The sequence below is a fragment of the Laetiporus sulphureus genome, assembly GCF_001632365.1.
Source record: "Laetiporus sulphureus 93-53 unplaced genomic scaffold LAESUscaffold_1, whole genome shotgun sequence".
Taxonomy (NCBI): Eukaryota; Fungi; Basidiomycota; class Agaricomycetes; order Polyporales; family Laetiporaceae; genus Laetiporus; species Laetiporus sulphureus.
Window position 1 is genome coordinate 1246207 of NW_024468510.1, and position 19552 is coordinate 1265758.

A 19552-nucleotide genomic window follows, 5' to 3' on the forward strand; every position below is an offset into this window, starting at 1 on the left:
AGACGAGGAGGAGACCTCAGTCTTATTCTCCTTCGTCCACCACTACTATCACAGAGGGGTCTTACCAGACACTCTCAGTGTGCTATACATCTCATCGCATTCTCATTTGTGTGATAGCGCCTCTAGCCTCACCAGTAAGTCTTGCTCTGCGACCAGCTACTAGGCCTCATCAGTGGGCACATCGTATCGTCACAGCTCGTCGCTGTTGGCTATTAGCCAGGAGGCCCTCAAGGGGACTCTATTTCTGGTTGTCTATCTTTGTCATCGGCGTGCCGTGACATTAGAATAAGACTGACCTTTTACGCCCCTACCAAGTGTCTAACACTGGTAGCCGCGCATTTTCGCCCAGAGATACTTCCACCCAGGGCAGGGCTTTTTCCACACCACTTCCCTCATACAATTCCTCCGCGTCTCTACCGCCTAAGCCGCTTCCTTCCTTCAAAAGGAACAGCGCTGCAGTGACTGGTAAAGCGCCCCAAGTACACAATGGTATCGTTCCGCCCAACGGACACTACCACCCGTACCAACGCGATCCTCGTCGCACGCACTGCCTAACTCAGGGAAATCTCGTCTGAGCGAAGCCCCCACAAGCCAGCTCACAAGGCATTACAGCTGAGCACCGCCAACAGGAGTGCAAGGTTAGCCTCTGGCTCGAAGGAATTCCAAGAGACGCACTTACCCCGTCTATTCCACTCCAACCTCCTCACCCCTACGCTACATTCCCCGCCATCGACGTCCTCAATTTCGCGCTCTCGAAGAGCTACCATCCTCGTGGAATTCACGAAAATCCTAAAGGCACTCTCCCCGAGAACATTGCACCGACTGTATACGCTACCATTCAGCGATACAAAGTCTTGCAGCAGCCACATATTGCGGCAAAGTTCACAGAGGAGCAGTTACAGTGTCGAGACAGAATTCTTCGACACCTATCAGTGATAAACGAGTGCATCGGAGCAGGGCACGATTTCACATTCGTTGATAGGCGCATCGCTATTAAGCTTTGCGTAGGACTAGGAAAGATTTCCTTCAAGGGAATCAACAAGGAGCAGGAGCGTGTGGGCAAAGAGATAGTGAAGTTTGAAAAGGAGTCGTGCTACTGGCCTTACTAGGACCAGTAATATTTTTGTATCCCAAGTTTCATGCCGAGATACGCAATCGGCTTTATATACGAGAACTACATCGTGGACTTTTATCACCCGGCGCAGGGACAACTCACAGTCATCTGCACCGCGTACTTCATCTATCAACCTCTCGTTGCCAACTGGCAACAAGTACTCTACCACTACACGGTACAAGTACATGCCTATACCACCTACTCGGCACCATTCCGTCTCATCCCTGATCTTGAGGAAGAGCGAGAATATTGGCAATATCGAGCTGAAACTCTACGAGAAGAGTTAGAAGAAGAAGGACTCATCGAGGAAAACCTCGAACCCTTCTAAGGTTGAGAATTGATCGATTAACACATTGTCCGTCACATCATTTCCATTATCCTCGACATCGATCCTCATGTCTCAATACAACCTTGGAGGCGTTTCTTTCCCCGGAGGACACACAATGAGTGAGCCTGCTGACCCCTGGAGGAGTCAGGCCACTACCACATCATCTGAAGCAGAATCAGCTGCCCCTGCTGAAGAACCACACACCAGCAGCACACCCAAGGCGTCGGGAGTAGTCAGAAACCCATCGCCCACTACCCTGCCAGCGTTTGCCACACCTCAGACTTGGGAATGGCAGGGAATACCTTACGCAACCATTGAGGAAGCTGCCAATGTCGCTGCACCCAACACCATTCCAAACGACGTTAAGGAATGGGTAATGAACGTAGTACGATCATTCGTCATGAGAGATGTTGTAAGCTCGTACGAGGCTTTACGTCAAAAGATGGATGAACGTCACGAGCGCACGGTGGCCTCATTGGAAGATGAAGTGCTGGCTCGTATTCACGTCAAAATAATGGCAGTAGAAATACGAGATCAGCTAAAAACTGCCAGAGCACAGATCGGCACCCTCTCCGCCGACAATGAACGGCTCATCAAGGCCAATAACAATCTGACACTCGAAGCCCAAGCAATTCGCAAAGACTTCGAAGATTACAAGGATAAAGTAAAGGGTCAGATGGACGCCCTTTACGGCAACATGGTCGCCCTGAAGGAGGCTCAGGAAAAGACCACCACGTACATCATTGGCTTGGAGTCTCGACTCAACAATGCCATCATCAATGCGCCCTCCACAGGTATCCTACCACCGGCCGGTCAATCCAGTCAATCGCCCCGCCGAATCAAGCTCCCCGATCCTCCCAAGTATTCGGGAAGAAAGTCGTCAGAAAACTTTGAAACTTGGTTCACGAACCTACTCATCTGGCTCGATTACAACCATTTCACGGACGACAAGGACAAAATTTGGCAAGCCAACGCGCATCTGGAAGGCGGAGCTGCTCTATACATGAAAGAGTACGCAATCAAGCTCGCCTCTGGACAAGACGTTGGTACATGGGCAGAATACACCAGGAAACTGGAAATGGCATACAAGACGCTTGACCCCAAGCGCACAGCACAATCCCTGCTAGATGCACACTGCGCAATACGCCACAAAACGATGATTGCCTTCGCAGAGAATTTCAGGGCTTATGCCCCCGAATCAGGATACTCTGACGAAGATCTAATCGTCAAAATCAGGGAACAACGGTCGACCCACATTCAAACGGTCATGTCGGTAACGGAGACTTTAGACCCCTCGAAGATTCCAACCACCTGGATGGACTATCTCGAGTTCTGCCTGGAGATAGAAATCAAACATCTCCAACAAATGACGGGAAACAAGTCTACTGGACCGACCACGACGACTAAGGCAACTGCTCCCAAAGACCCTAACGCAATGGACACAAGTGCACGAATCGCCCACGAACTATCCCCGGAACAGGACAGGTGGCTGGCAAACAAACTATGTTTGTTTTGCGGAAAGCACGCCTATGAACGAGGAAAGCGATGTCCCTCCCCCAAGCCTGAATACAAGGGCAAGCAGTTTCAGACAAGATCTGCCCCAAAGCAAGGGCAAGGAAAAGGGAAGGGCAAGGCGACAAACGTGCGACAGGTGGAAGAAGAAAGTAGCGTGGGCTCATCAGCTCAAATTGCGGCATTGGAACAAGCAATTGCTGCACTTCGTGAGATGAGCACCACGACGACTACACCACCATCCAGCAAGGGCAAAGGCAAAGCAAAAAAGGCGGAAACGGCATCAACGATCTCGGCGTCAACGACAAAAGACACCAATGCAAGAATCATCGAGATAGATGATTTTTCAGAGGATTTTCAGTACGAAGTGTAGACGAGTCTGGTGTCACACTTCAGGACAATTGTATTAGTACCGTGAGAACGAATGTACCTAGCGACCACATATATATTGCATCCGCAGGTTTTTCTAAACATTTGATCGAATTGCCGATAAGATTCGTATCACGGGAAATCCAGACAACGGCACTATTGGATTCTGGAGCATTCTCCTGCTATATCGACCAAAGATTTGCGGAGAAGCACAGGTTTAAGATGATACCTCTAAACCATGAAATCCGAATCCTGAATGCAGACGCTAGCCCCAACAAGGGTGGCGCAATTACTCATCGTGTAGTCACAAGCATCCTAATCGGGGGGCACCGATCAACCGAGAGTTTGCTCGTCACAAACCTTGGACGCATGTCAATAATCCTTGGCATGAAATTCCTACAAGAACACAACCCCCGAGTTGACTAAGAACATAGAGAGGTCATGTTCTCAAGATGTAGACACACGAGGAAGCAACGAGTCAAAGTATGTGAAGAAGAAGTCAACCTTCTATCGCAACCCCGGCTCGAAGATGAAGTAATCATCCCTGACGTACACATGGATGACGGGTGGGATCAGGAAGATAGCTTCATCAACTGGATAGACTTGCAAGACCAGGATCTTCGTAACATGGTGCACGACATCCTACGCATAAGCAAGAAGGTAAAGGAGCATTTGGTAGAACAGCCGGCAGAAGAGACACAGGACAAAGAATATTGGTCCAAATTCGTCCCTCCAAAATTTCATCAATTCGGAGATGTGTTCTCGAAGAAGAGCTCGGAAAGAATGCCGACGCGTAAGCCCTACGATCACGCAATTGATCTTGTCCCAGACGCGGCAACCCCGAGACCAGCAAAAGTATACCCAATGTCTTTACGACAGAAGAACTCGCTTGACGAATGGATTGATGGCGAACAAGCCAAAGGCTACATTCGACCATCTAAATCCCCCTACGCCGCTCCGGTATTTTTTGTCAAGAAGAAGGATGGATCTCTTAGACTAGTCCAAGACTACAGGGCATTAAACAGTGTCACCAAGAAGAACAAATTCCCACTCCCCCGAATCAACGATCTCATCGACGGACTCTCAAGGGCTAGTATATTTACTACACTAGACCTGAGATGGGGATACAATAATGTACGCCTTCGCAAGGGAGATGAGGAAAAGGCAGCGTTCATCACCCATAGAGGGTTATTTGAACCCACTGTCATGTACTTCGGATTCTGTAATGCCCCTAGCACTTTCCAGGCCATGATGAACGACGTTTTAGGTGACCTCATTCGCACTGGAAAGGTGGCAGTCTATATAGATGACATCATCATCTTTACGGATAACCAGGAGGAACATGATCGTCTGACCAAAGAAGTCTTACAACGACTCCGAGACAATGACCTGTTCGTGAAACCAGAAAAGTGTCACTTTGCGACCACTTTCGTCAAGTTTCTCGGACTCATAATCTCAAAAGGGTCGATACAGATGGACTCAGAGAAGGTCAACGGCGTGCTCAAATGGCCGGTGCCCACCAAGGTAAAGCAAGTACAAGCATTCCTTGGTCTGGCAAATTTCTATCGACGATTCATCAAGGATTTCGGATCGATGACCCGACCCTTGACTCTATTAACACGTAAGGACGCACCATGGAAATGGGAAGATCCTCAACAACAGGCATTCGAGGCCCTCAAAACTGCATTCACTTCCACCTCGATCCTCGCACTCCCCAACGCAATCCGTCCCTTTAGACTAGAGACAGATGCCTCGGACTTTGCCACAGGCACGGTCCTTGAACAGTTGGGAGAAGATGAACTTTGGCATCCTGTCGCTTATTACTCCAAGTCACTCAATGAACACGAGCGCAACTATGAGATTTACGACAAGGAAATGCTAGCAATCATTCGGGCCCTGGAAAAATATAGGCAATACTTTGAAGGACACCCGCACCCAGTTGAGATATGGTCAGATCACCTTAATCTTACCTATTTCCGACAAGCTCAAACACTGACCAGACGACAAGCTCGATGGTCACTTTACCTTACACGATTCAACTTTATTCTCCGTCACCGCCCCGGAAAGACGATGATGCGTGCCGATCCTCTGTCCAGGAGGCCAGATCATGAGAAGGGGGTGAGCAATGACAATTCAGGGCAAACTTTACTTCAGCCCGAATATTTTGCCATCCACGCAATCTCAGCCACTCATTCCTCCGAAGTTGACGATGCAAAACTTCTAGAAAGAGTAAAATCGGCACTACAAGACGATGAAATGACCAAAGGTTACCAGCACCTACTAAAAACTGGCAAGCGAGAGTTCGGAAAAGATCTCCAAGAGTGGAACTTCGAGCATGGATTGCTGCTCAGAAGAGGAAAGGTCTACGTTCCAAAGAACTCTATGCTGCGGAATGAGCTGATTAAATTACATCACGACATCTCCACCGCCGGACATGCCGGACGATGGAAGACGCAAGAATTGATCAGCAGGAACTATTGGTGGCCAGGGCTTACCATTGATGTCAAGAAGTACGTTCAAGGCTGTGTAGCTTGTCAAAGAAACAAGACGAGTAAGCAAAAGCCTTACGGACTATTACAACTCAATCCAGTACCACAAGGGCCTTGGGAGATGGTTACCTGTGACCTGATTACACAGCTACCGCCAAGCCCAGACCATAGGGGAGAAAAGAAGACTGCCATCTTGGTAGTCGTCGACCGATTTACCAAACATGCCCACTACTACGCAGTAGATGACACGGTGACAGCATCTCAAGTAGCGTCGATTTTTTACAATGAAGTATTCAAACTCCATGGAATTCCCAGGCAGATTATTTTGGATCGAGGCACCCAGTTCTCAGCCAAATTATTCCAGGAGTTCTGTCAGAAACTTCACATTAAGTCGACTATGTCTACAGCTTATCACCCAGAAACGGATGGACAGACCGAACGAGTCAATCAGATTCTGGAGCAATATCTGCGCATGTACTGCAACTATCGACAAACTGATTGGGCCACATTATTGCCCACGGCGGAATTTGCATACAACAACCAAGCTTCAGAATCGACAGGTCTATCACCGTTCTTCATAGAGCATGGTCGACACCCCCGCATGGCACCCGATGTATTGGAGGGAATACAACATTCATCCCTGGAACATTTATTCCATAACCGCGACCAAGCACAGGAACAAGCGCGTGCCGCTCTGTCATTAGCAGCAGAACGTATGAAATGGTATTTCGATCTTAAAAAGCAGGACGTCCCTTTCAAAGTAGGAGACGAAGTGCTTATTCGAGGAAAAGATCTCCATGTAAAAGTCAAAAGCCAGAAGCTTGCGACTCAAAACTATGGACCATTCAAGATCCTCGAAAAGATCGGGACCGTATCGTTCAAACTGCAATTACCAGCGGACATGAAGATACACCCTGTGTTCCACGCTTCAAAGCTAATCATGTTCCATCAAGACTCGATTCCTGGACGCATACCTCCCCCTAACCCTCCAGTTATCATCGACGGAGAGGAAGAATGGGACGTAGAGGACATCCTTGATTCAAGAATCAGGTATAACAAAACCCAGTATCTCGTTAAGTGGTTAGACTATGACCACAGCGATAATACTTGGGAACCACTGGAAAACCTCACGAATGTTAAAGACAAAGTAGAGGAATTCCATAAGACACACCCAGATGCTCCAAGAGCTAAGCCGCGAACGCGCAAAGCGCACAAAATCGCCCTGTCTGACCACCCTGATGAGTTCATGTTTTTCTTTCGCCTTCATCCAAATGCCCGAGCTCCCTACAAGGGATCTAGTGAAGCTGTAGGATGGGATGTCAAGTCCGTACAAGACTTAAACATTCCCCCACATTCCAGAATGCTCGTCGGCACTGGGTTGGCGGTCGACCCCCCAAAATGGACATACATTCGAGTAGCCCCCCGAAGTGGGCTAGCCCTCAAAGGCATTGATGTCGCAGCAGGGGTAGTAGACCCGGACTACACAGGGGAGATCAAGGTTCTGCTTGTGAACACGACTAGCGAACCATTCGAGGTTAAGACAGGTGATCGTATCGCCCAGTTCATATGCGAACGCTACGTCCCAGGAATCATTTCGGAGGCAGATAGTTCACTCGCAAAAAGAACAATACGAGGTGCCAGAGGCTTTGGCTCATCGGGACGATGAACCTTGAGAAGGGGGTGATGTCACGGTTTTACCTGACAAGTCATTAAAAGGAACAAATGCTATTAAAGAAGCATATCATTTTTCATCATTTCTCGTCGCACAAGAAGTCACGTGACCTAATGAGATAAGATAACGAGGCATCCAGTCACATGACCTCGGATCTCTCTCGGCATTGTCACGTGACACCGAGCTCCTCGGCATGGCGTCATATGTCGCAATCACCATGATGACATATTGCGTGCTCAAGAGGAGCTCCGTCTCCGTGGGTTATTATTAGGCAGCCAATCAGGATAATTGGGACATGTCGTACGATTGCAGCACTGACCAGTAGGATAGCGTGTGACTCGCTTAGGTATTACTGTACAGTAGCGTAGCAATCATGTATATAAGGACCAGCGAGACGAGGAGGAGACCTCAGTCTTATTCTCCTTCGTCCACCACTACTATCACAGAGGGGTCTTACCAGACACTCTCAGTGTGCTATACATCTCATTGCATTCTCATTTGTGTGATAGCGCCTCTAGCCTCGCCAGTAAGTCTTGCTCTGCGACCAGCTACTAGGCCTCGTCAGTGGGCACGTCGTATCGCCACAGCTCGTCACTGTTGGCTATTAGCCAGGAGGCCCTCAAGGGGACTCTATTTCTGGTTGTCTATCTTTGTCATCGGCGTGCCGTGACAGAAACCATTGATCAGTTTGGAATGAATAACTGTGCTCCCAAAAGGTCACCCTTACCATCTGGTATCAAGTTGGAGAAAGCCAGCGACACTCACCATCTTGATATGAAACTTCGTCATCGATACCAATTAGTCATTGGCACATTACTGTGGATTGCCCTTGGTACTCGACTGGACATAGCCTATGCAGTCAACAGGCTATCACATTTTAACAACCACCCCACAGAGGAACACATGAAGTACGCTATGTGGATCCTACGTTACCTCAGCCATACTGAGTTATATGCACTCATGTATTATGGAACTTCCAATGCTGGTCTAATTGGATACTCTGATTCAGACTGGGCAGAAAATAGAGATGACAGACGCTTGACATCTGCATATCTATTTCTGATGGCTGAAGGACCGGTGTGTTGGGACACACGGAGGCAACCCACTGTGGCTCTGTCATCCACTGAAGCAGAATATATTGCACTGTCTGATTGTTCTAAGCAGGCAATCTGGCTTCGATCATTTGAGTCTGAACTAGAATTTAGCACAGGGATGCCACTCCCACTCTGTGTCGATAACCAAGGAGCAATCTTCCTGGCTGTCAATCCAGCTCATGATCGAAGAACAAAGCACATTGATCTACGTTACCACCGTGTACGCCATGAGGTTGAGAGAGGGTTAATTACTCTCTATCATGTTCCCACTGAGGAACAATATGCGGACTTGCTTACCAAAAATCTTGGTTATCTAAGGATAGAAAAGCTATCACGCTATATTCACCTCACTCATGCTTGACTCGATTGTTCGATCAAGAGAGGGTGTTGAAGGAACGGTTGTATCCTGATATGATCTACACGATCGATCATGAACGACGTGACGTGACAGTCATGTGCAGGGAATAGAATGTCATAGAAACTCACCGAAGGTTCTAGAGACATCTAAGAGTGTTCCATTCATAGGAACCAATCGTATAATCTGACAGGATCATACAATATGGACATTGACAAAAGAGTAATATACCATTGGACAATACCTGTTGCCACTGGGCTAAATGTATTAGCACGATATTACTCATCTATGTAAGTATCACGTTACTGTAGGTACCAGTTGTCCATGAATGGTGTACAGGGTCTCATCCCATATGTATATATACTGAGTAGCTACAGCGTGAATAGATCCAAGTCCTCTAAGCCTGAACAAGGCCATCTTCTACTCCAGCATACTATAAGTTAAACATCCGATGCTTTGTCGGATAGCTTGATTGACCTCACCATGGTATCTTTTGAGGACGAGGAGGTGGACAAGGAGGTGAAAGTGGATGATATACTGTGAATTTTGCACGGCAGCTACGCTGTGCTTTGTGAATTTTTCTTGTAAAGCTTGATATATACAGGATATCTTTGTACGTGAAATATACTGTATGCTATAGTCAGCACGGTTTGGCCGGCTTTAAAGTTGACCAAATCAGTTCAAGCTCAACACGACCAGTGTACGTGCACCTTCACGTACTGGGTGTGGTCATACATCCTTGGTGCATGCGCAAGTGCACAAAGCTTTTGGTGGCCCCTTCTGCATCCCCACTAATGTCCATGTCTCCAGATAGGCCCATTTGTAGGCCCACTGAGAGCAGAGTGCTCTCTCTGATACGCTCGCCGGAGAAGGCTACAATCGATGACCAAGACACGTTGCAAGCTCAGGCTCAAGGTGCATGTCTGACAATACCTCATGTCGTCCTCGAAGAGAAAACTGTATCTTCCGCTATGGCGGCCAGCCTTGCGACATCTCTGCTAGGGCACGTCTTGTTTCTAAAATCGCAACTTCCGTTGTGAGTCGTCCGTTCCACGTTCATGTGGGATATTGCTGCATGAACATGCTCTAGTCCTATCGTACAGCTGGCACGTATGCCAGGTGCTAACAGAGACCCACGCATGGTGAAGAAGTGAACGCAATTGCTTGCAGCATTTGACACGCTGTCCTCACACCTCGGCATGACATTCTCAGCCCTTTTTAGTGCAATGCTACAGCGACAATCTGAGAATGAGAGTCCATCGAAGGCCCGATCTGCATATCTGGCATTTGTCCTGGGTCCAAGCATAGGAGCTGCACGGGCCAAGGTGGTTCTCATAGTGGATGGACTGGATGTTAAGGTAATAGGGCAGAAGGATGAGAGGACAAGCAGGCTGGACAGTATGGCGACCACTGACAGTCAGAGTCCGGAAAGTGATGACGAGGGCATTAGCGAAGAAGACAATTTTGACGCAACAGACGATGAGGGAAGTGATTTATGAGACAGCTACAAAGCCCCGTGCGTCTCGTTTGCCCTCACCATCTCCTTCACCCTTCCAATCTCCGGTTCGGTCATTTGTTCTGTTCCAGGACCAACTTACGATGCCGCCGCCCATAAAGACACCTTTATGGCCATTAACTTTGTCATCAGGACTTCTTTCATCATCTTTCACGGTACCAAAGGAAGCCACCGAGACCCTCCACCGTCGTCTATCTGCCTTATCTGAGCCAGCTACCCCATCGCCTCCTCGAACATTCAATCCTTTTCAAGCGCAGGTATTGACGCTGCCACCAGAATTATCCCTACGGCAGTTATCTTTGTCCTCACCAGCTCTTACACCACTCTCCCAGCCTCGAGTTCGGACAATCACTCCGTTTCAGGATCATCTCACCATCCCCATCCAAGCTGACTTTCGTGAGGAGGAGCAAAACCGCAAACCACCAGGACGGACTCCCCTGAAAGTCTTGTCATCACAGCCTGCCCTGCAGAGCCAACCGGCCATACCTGCTAAATTCGATACGTTAACCGAGGAACAGAAGAAGATACGAGCAGCTGAGCATCTCCTCTCGCGAACGCTAGCTAACACATGTGTTGAAGGTGACGGAGGCATGTCTCGCGAGCTTGGTGCGTGTATCTTCCGTCAAATAGTTGGTGGGACACTAATATCCAGCAACAGCGCCGACGCATGCGTATGTCCTGCTACGTGTGCCGCGGAGGTTTGTGCATCCCACATGGGTTCCGAGGCAGAACCTGACGCGCTCGCTTGAGGTAATGCTTCAGACATTCCTGGAAGAGGCGAGCTGCGTGGAAGGCTCACATGAAGATAAACGTGCTAAGGCGAGGAAGGGCATGAAGGCCAAAGGCATCTGGATCTCTTGTCGTGGAGGTGAGGTCAACCCTGACATAAAGCTCAATGTACGAGAGAATCAAGATGAGGAGGATGAAGACGATGACAAGGATGAGATGATATGGTGGGCGTGGGACGGAAAGATTATTGGGTTCACGGATTAGTGATGGTCATACCATGCATGCTGTGTTCGGAGACGGTGACTTCAGGACTCCCCACTATTCACGGAACAGACATGTATGATTAGCCAGCACTTACAACACTGCAGACAACATTCATATGGATAACCTTCTTTGCTAGTAGGCTTGTGAGCTTTCAACATAGACTTACACTCAATTCATGATTTTTGAGCACATTCATGTTATCGAAAACTTTTTTCAATTCAGCTTTCTGGGACTATCTTAATGACTCTATAATCCATTGCTATGGCAGGATGGTTAGAAGATAATCTTCAGGTGCAAACAGGCTATACCTCAGAGCCTGCATGCCTGTCTCTAAGATCATGTCAAATATCACCTTCATTGGCTCTTGAATAATGAGCTCTATTCAGTATTTATAAGAAGTGTGATGACATTTTGATGAAAGGAAGATGCATACCAGACAGAGGAAATAATGCATCCAATATACAATAGTGTTGAGATAACAGGAGAGAAGCTCACATAATGTTCCAGCTAGAGTGCTTCAACCTCTATAATCAATGCAAGCAAGTCAGAGAAGACTATCATTTCAGATATCACATTGGTCTACAGAATTTGCTCTTCTGAGAATAACAATGAGTTTGTTCTTGTGCTTTCCTTCTTTATCCTGCTCTCACGAAGGATATAGTCTGACACTTCCTGTCTTAGCTTTATAATTGAATAGGCTAATTGTGGCTGTGGTCAAACACACCTTAGTAAAATTGAAATTTATTTTTGACACATTTTCAGAATTTAAAATTATATCTGTTAAAAATCCACAAGACTGTGTATTTTTAATACATACAAGGATGTAACATTTTATAAACAGCTAATTTCTGTGTAAGTATAGCCTATAAAATGTATGAAGAGTGGCGTACATATGCAGTAAGCAAAGGGTATAGTAAGGTAGTTAAGCATGATTGTATGCTTTTGTTATTCCTTCTTATCTATGCAATCATTCAATAGCATAATGTTTTCCTTCTCAGAAAGTCATACATTTTTAATTTTCATATATAAAAGTTAGAACATGCTGTGTGCTTTTTTTCATCATGAAAGGTTACATGACGATATATATCTTTTACACAGTTACACTTTACTCTTTCACAAGGCATTCACACATGCAGATGACTACCATTTCTGAACACTTTTTGACATTCATGAGTTTCACTTATTCATCTTAAAAAGTGCTGCCAAGTTTGTAGCATTTTATAAGGATTCTGAGAGTCACTGAAGTTTATATCATGTAGGAGGTTAATGTTTAGAAGAGACAAATCTTCTATTATCTTTTCAATGTATAAAAGGGCATCAGAATTTTAACATTTTTAAGTGACTATTCGTGCATTTTCCACTTCATGAAACAGTGATTTTTGTAGTATATATATAGGTCATCAAAATATATTTCATGCTTGATTGTGAAATTCTAAAAACATTTTTGAATTCATAAATTGAGCTTAAATGTATTAGATCTCACTGAGCTTGAAAAAATATAATGAAGTGCCCTTTTGTCACACAAGTATTGGAATGTAGGGAATCACACTGGACTGGACAAAATTATTTGACAAAAACAGCAATTTATGGGAATACTTCCCGTGCAATAGCTATAACCTAAACTATTGGGGCCTCACAGATCCGAACCTACGACCAACGTAGGTGTAACGAACCTATAGATGATCAACATCTACCACTCAGCCATTTGCTCTTACTCAGATTAGAGCAAATACTTTATCTTCATATGATGAATCACTCGTGGATCTCCAGCAAAACCCGAAATGACTGAGGTCATTGGTAACTTGCGTCGTACTTGTGTGTCCATGGCATGCCCCTTAAGCTTGCGATCCAGCTCTCCCTCATTTCCAGATCTTCAACATCGGTACCGCCATGGACAGCACTAAGGACCGAGGGTGACCTTGGATGCCCATTCGACCGCAGGAGGGATGATTAGTTCTCCTCGCGCTGTACGTAGCCATGTGCTGTCAGCATTGTCTTTGCTGATACTTGTTCCTAGCCGACCGTGCACCTTCATTTTGAGAAGATCTTCCCCTACCTACAAAATTTCTCTTCACTGCTGTCATTGGTAACTTTGTATCCGTCCTCACTGAGAGCGAACTCGAGGACGTTTTTGTCAGACTGCAGGTAAGCTTTACTTAAGCTCAGTTAAAACCCGGTCAAACAGTCAACTTCTTAGACAAAGTCATCTGAGACCGGGAGGACAAACCGGAAGGATTTGGTTACATTGAGTTTGCTGACTTCCAGGGTCCTAAACATGTACTCGAAAAGTCTGGCTCGGTGAACTTCCAGCATGCTCCCTCATGTACCCTGGGCTAAGTTCCCGTTTACTTAGAATCTGGCAAGCCGCGTTATTCATGTGAGAGTCGCTGAGCCTCGTATGTCCTCTTACGTCATCTCAGCTTCCAGACGAATTCATGTTAACATGAATGTAGCGAAGAAAGCTTTTGTGGAAGCTACGGTGGCTTTGACGATGAGAAATTTGCCTGGAACTAGAGGTGTGAGAAGCCCTTGCCTGACCCTTTCTCCTGTCATAAACACCCCCCCGGCGCAGGCGCTATGACGACCCTCAGGCCGCGAGCTGCCTCCACCCTCTGTCTCTGGCACCGGCTCCAACTGGCGAGCCTCTTCCCGCCGCCCACTCCAGTCGTCTATTGCATCCTCTTTCGAGTGTGAGGCGGGCGAGCCTAGCTTGCGGTCCACCTTCCGAGAAGGTCCTATCTTCTCCACCGATACTAAAGACAGGTGGGCCTTCAGCGGCAAATACAAGCCGAGCGTGTCGGAGGGTCCTGGCAGTCGGTTCAGCAGCATGCGTGGCTGCGGTGACATGGAACTATCGTGGAACGTGCCCAATCCGCCGAAGAGGACAACGGCGCAGGCCCCACACGATTGCGTGCGTATATTCTCACATGTGCTCTCAGTTCGTGGGCACTGAGTTCCTTTCGTCACGGTATGTAGCAAGCAACTCTACACCTTCAACTCCTCAGATGGGGCGGTGGAAGCTCGAGCTCTTGCCCCGATCCAGTGGCTCCTCCGCTGTCCCTTCTCCTCTCGCGTCGCCTAATTCGTCCGCAGCAGCGCCCAGTACGCACAAACTTAACCTGTTCAGTGTGGCTAAGTAAGCGGTGTTCCTGTGCTGAGCGGCGATCCTCGTTGCTAACCAGTTTCAAGGCCCGTCGACATTTCTGGAAGGGAAGCTGCCATCGAGGAACGTCTTGAAAAGGAACAAGAACAGTTCAAAGAAAGGGCGTCTCACTCGATGTCAAGAACGTCATCGCGGACGGCGTCTCAGCGCAGATGGGACCACCCGGGTACGTGACCCATGCCTTCCGCCTCTTCTGTCGCCAGCCCGGCCTCTCCCACGTCTGATACGCACAAGAGTCCAGTTATGCTTGCTGCGAATGTGCGGCCATTGTTCAGCTTTGCCAGTGCCGCCGCTGGCAAGAAAGATGCTGCTGGTGACAGTACCGCAGAGAATGGGACACATGAGGAAACAGAGAAAATCGAGGAGGTCAAGATCTGATGTGCGTGACAGAATGCTCACTGAAAGGCGTAGATTGGACTTGCCTTAAATGCTGCCAGAATGATCGACAGCTTCTGATTAGATGCAATGTACATCCCTTGCTTGTCTTGTCTTCTAGTTAATGTTGACTTCTTTGTTGTACTGGAGGGATCGAACAGCTATCCTCCTGTCTTGCATCGACGTTGTCAAATTAGCTATAGAACATCCCCTTCGACCATCAGGCACTGAATTAGAGTACCTATATGCATTCTGAAGCCCTGTGCGCGAACGAATGCTCTATATTCACTCAAAGACCACAGCTCATGCTTCTTGTCGGCTCGAAAACACGATATGTTCCTTTGCATGGCACGAATCGCACATGCCAACGATTGAAACAATCGTAACATTTCCTCCCTTCGCGATTTTCATGATACACGATAAGACAGCCTCTACATCTCACGGCTTAAGTGAGGCAGGGAACATGCCATTCTTGCTCTGCTCATCAATCTAATAGACGACCGAAAAGTAAGGGGGTGAGCGGGCACGTAAGGATACCTCACCAAAATGGCGCGATCAATCATAGGGCCGCAAGGAGAGTGGGCCCGCTGAACAGCCTACGAAATTAATATTTATATGGCCATGGAATATCGAAGTACAACATGTAAGATGATCGTCACGCAGTAAAATCTTAATCGGGGGTCAACGACTCATAATAATCCAGATCATCTATGATGTAACGTATCATCTCCTCGTCGTGCTCATATTTGATCAATTTGCGACTCTGGACGTCTTGGGGGCAATGAACGGAGCGGACATTGAGAAAAGCCGGGTACTGCGCTTCGCCTTCCTTGCCAGCCCACTCGAAATCAACTACCTTGATTATCATTGTGTCCGTGTTCACCAAGATGTTGGTATCTCGAAGGTCGCCGTGAACGAAGCCACCCTCTCGCAATATTGATAACAAAGCTTTCAGTTGCTCACGGACAATTGAAAATTTGCGACCACGAAGAGTATTGTACGCGTCGGCGATATTGACCCATGGGTCTGCGATGAGCTCCATGACAGTCATGTTCCACCTGCTTGGCAGAAGTGTCGTCCCAATGATGGATGGCACGCAATTGTGCTTAGCACACACCCTGTGCACGTCCTCAGAATATCTGTGGCTGAACTTGATCACTGTCGGCCTGTTTTCCTCCACGGTGGTACCTGTGAAGAGCAATCGGCCTTTCGTAATTGTGCCGGTATATTTGACCCGGACGACGTTCCCATTCTCGTCATGACAGGTGTCGGGGTAGGGGTAAGTGATGTCGGGTATACGACCAGAACGGTGAATATGGGGCAGTTTGGTACCATAGTAATGCACTAGGCTGTGCACTGCTTGCCTGTATGCTCCCAGCGCATGCGGAAGCCAATCCATATCTGTTTCGGAGTGGACAGATAGTGTCTGCACGAGGACATCTGAGCAGATTATCGGAGTAGGGAATGCCATGCCAAGGAAGTGAATCTGTGGCCCTAAATGTTCGTTGATTAAAACAATGCAGGCGTATGCGCAGCGAAATAACTCATCACGAATCACAACGCCCATACACGGAAGAACCGAACCAACCATGTCCTTCCAGTCAATGTTCTGGGTGAAGTTCAGGTAATACAGGCCGACCTGAAGGTCAGCTTTGGCCGCCCCGCCTTTAGATTCGCTCTTCACTTCGACGATCGTCGGCATGTATGGCCCTACTCTGAGATGGCCGTCGATCATGTAATTAGCCCAGGACACGGACACCAACGCGGCTTCAAGCGAAACTGCGAGGTACAGTTTCAGACAGTTTCTGACGTTGAGTGCGCGTGCCTTCTCATCACTGTAAATCATACACATTATGGCTTGCAAGTTCTTCGCACACTCATCGTCCGCCTGAGTCAGGACGATACTGGCATAGACATCTTCGAACTGAGCAAACACTGGGTGAATAAGAGTGATAGGAATGCTGTCCGGTCTGGGCGGTCTGCTGAGGTCGAAGGTCCGTCTTACAAAGGCTGTGCGATCGAAAGTGGGAGCATGATTGAGGTTAGAGGGCAACATGAACGGCACGGAATTCATCAGCCTAATCCTCTTGGCCATGTTTTCATCCCCAATGGAAGCTAGGTCTTGCATCTTGCGCTTCGCAACTGTTCAGAGTAGAATGAGTATCCAAATGGACAGGACACGCGTCAGCAACTTACTTCCGATTTCTTCACCTGCCGGACCGAAATCATCCAAAAAAGCTCATCAGAAACAATCATAAAGGGCAACTTAAATAAGAATCACCGCGTGGTGTGAATGGCACTGCAACGAGAATGAGATGAATTACCCCCTGCTTGTCCAGATCGCACGCCTGGCGGATAAGCTGGGTAACATCCACCAGAGGCGTGGCCTCGAGTGCAGCCGCAATATGTTCTGAAAGTTGCTCTACGGGCTTTGTGTTCAAATCAACTGGCTGCAATCCTCTGATTGTTAACAGTCTATTCATCACATGTTTCATTTCTACGTACAGCGTACATCGCCATCTCCATCATGAAAGAACGGTGATGCTTCATGTAATCACGATGCTTCTTGCAAATTGCCTTCCGAACACTGAGAAGCGAAGTGTTAGGCTTCACCAGTATCGAGTCGCATGCCGTGGAGGATGTGACGTTCGGCAGCTTGAGGAAACACGACAGTCGTTTGCTTGGTCCGTCGAACTGGGCCGACCCGCCCCTGTTCCTAGCCATGGGTGAAGAACGGAGAAGAAAGGCTCGACAGTATCAATGTTTGCAGCAAGGGCACGAGGAAAGCAAGGGCACGAGGAAGGGTGGGCGGGTGCCAATGAGGCGAGGTTCGAACGCGCTGATCATGCGCCGGATCATGACTCACGGAGCGGACGGAAAAATACTTTATCCTATCTCCGGTGAAAATCAAGAGGTTTATTCCAAAATATTCAATATTGTGAAAGGATTTTATTCTTGAACAACCCATGAAGGTAAGACCAATTTGGCCAAATCAGCCAATAAATCCTCTCTTTCCAACACTGAAGACACAATGACATCCGCAGCGTGCTCCGAATTGTGAAGCTTTTATGTATTATGTGGAATAGTCAATCCCATACAGGAGAGCCGTTCAGAGGAGATCGGAGAGCTGGAGTCTCAGCAGGCCCGTGCTTGACGCGAGAATTGTACCGCAGATTCGAACAAGAGAGCGAGGATTAGAACGAAACACGTTGTTGGGATCTTGCGAGCCGGTCCATGTTAACTTCGCTGCTTGAACGCGGGCAGAAAAAACCAGAGCACGCACACACCCCATTTCGAGATTATTTGACCGCAAGACCGTGGACCATCGTCCCACCTTTTCGGGTGACTGCCATCATTGAACAAGCCGTCAAAGCTCTCGTGGCGATTGTGCAACTTCCTTGCTGTTCCCTGAGGCATCGCATGCCCAACGTCTGCGAATAGACACTCAAGGACATAGCGTATCCGTCTTTGCCTTTAACTCAAACCACCGCGACCATTCGATAACATTATTTACGTGGCCATGAGGCACAAGCAGCCCTGTGGCGGACCGAAGCATTGTCGCTTCTTGCATACATTTCAACCATGCTTTCACAATCATAACCTTCACGCATACGGATTGAGCTATCTGCAGGACATCGGAAGGCCGAGGATAGGCAATTCCCGGCTGTAGATGGAAGCAGGTGAGAGCTGCTGAGGTGAGCACGTATGCACATCGGGATGCATGACAGCTGTTGCTGAGAGTGCTGCCCCTGTTCGGGATGATGCGAGCGCACCATAAAAGACGTGAGTCTCGCGAGCATGCGTACGTCAGTGAGTCGTGGGGAAAGAGCTGCAAAACAGATAATGGTGGCTCGTATCAGGACATACATCGTGGCATCCTGTCTTTCCGAAGTCTGTCTATGCGGTAAGCAAGATGACTCTAGTGGGTCGCTGACGCCGTTTCGCGCAATTTAACCACCTAGAGACGTGTGAATCGTCAGCAGCGCGGGTGCAGAATGGATGGCGGGTGGGTTCTATGCGGCACTAAAACAGTCAACTGGGGACTTATTCGCGTTTCAGCCTGCAAGCTGAATTGCCACACCCGTGATTGAACAGAGACGGAGAGCTGAGAAGCAGATAGTTAAATGGACAGTGATGCTGAGCATACGCCCCTGCCGCAAAATTTTGAGACCCAGATAAGGCGAGTCATGACAGGGAAATCTAGGGGCCTAGCAAAGACGGATTGTGTTATCCGAAGAGACGGAGAAGCTGCATAGACGCAGCGTGCTAGCACAGCATTCGGGTTCGAGCGTCGAGAGAGGTAATGAGTTGAATTTCACCGGACGATACGTGCTGTCACAGATTGCACGTAACACACACGTTTCTCGGTCACGCGTAATGAAGCCTTTCTCCAGCCCAGCCAACTAACCATGACGCTAGAAAATGCTCTGACACTCATTTATTGCTAACTTCGACCAAGGGCTGCGAGAACGATATTGATGAACCGAATGTAAGCTGTATTGATCAAGGTATTGATGTTCGAGCGAGTCAGGTTCGCAATACGGCACATCGAGCGTCAGATTCTATGCGGTG

The 19552-nt window shown here is 48.0% G+C and overlaps 3 protein-coding genes across 3 annotated transcripts; 2 read left to right on the forward strand and 1 right to left on the reverse strand.

Moving 5' to 3' along the window:
* Positions 1 to 9733: 9733 nt before the first annotated feature.
* On the forward strand, positions 9734 to 11449 carry LAESUDRAFT_767125 (uncharacterized protein; the record flags this gene model as incomplete). Its single annotated transcript, XM_040913767.1, has 6 exons — positions 9734 to 9969; positions 10024 to 10052; positions 10104 to 10421; positions 10582 to 10706; positions 10782 to 11055; positions 11108 to 11449. 6 exons carry the CDS (start codon positions 9734 to 9736, stop codon positions 11440 to 11442), a joined length of 1317 nt encoding a protein of 438 aa, XP_040770443.1. The 3' UTR covers positions 11443 to 11449.
* A 1774-nt stretch (positions 11450 to 13223) lies between these two features.
* LAESUDRAFT_719230 (uncharacterized protein) lies at positions 13224 to 15143 on the forward strand (the record flags this gene model as incomplete). The annotated part of the gene is made up of 9 exons (XM_040907594.1): positions 13224 to 13257; positions 13487 to 13587; positions 13663 to 13740; positions 13796 to 13838; positions 13901 to 13921; positions 14034 to 14353; positions 14397 to 14578; positions 14632 to 14775; positions 14809 to 15143. 9 exons carry the CDS (start codon positions 13224 to 13226, stop codon positions 14981 to 14983), a joined length of 1098 nt encoding a protein of 365 aa, XP_040770444.1. The 3' UTR covers positions 14984 to 15143.
* A 558-nt stretch (positions 15144 to 15701) lies between these two features.
* LAESUDRAFT_638568 (uncharacterized protein) lies at positions 15702 to 16199 on the reverse strand (the record flags this gene model as incomplete). Its single annotated transcript, XM_040903477.1, has 1 exon — positions 15702 to 16199. A coding segment is annotated over one exon (498 nt), but the record flags the coding sequence as incomplete, so codon positions are not given.
* Positions 16200 to 19552: the final 3353 nt, after the last annotated feature.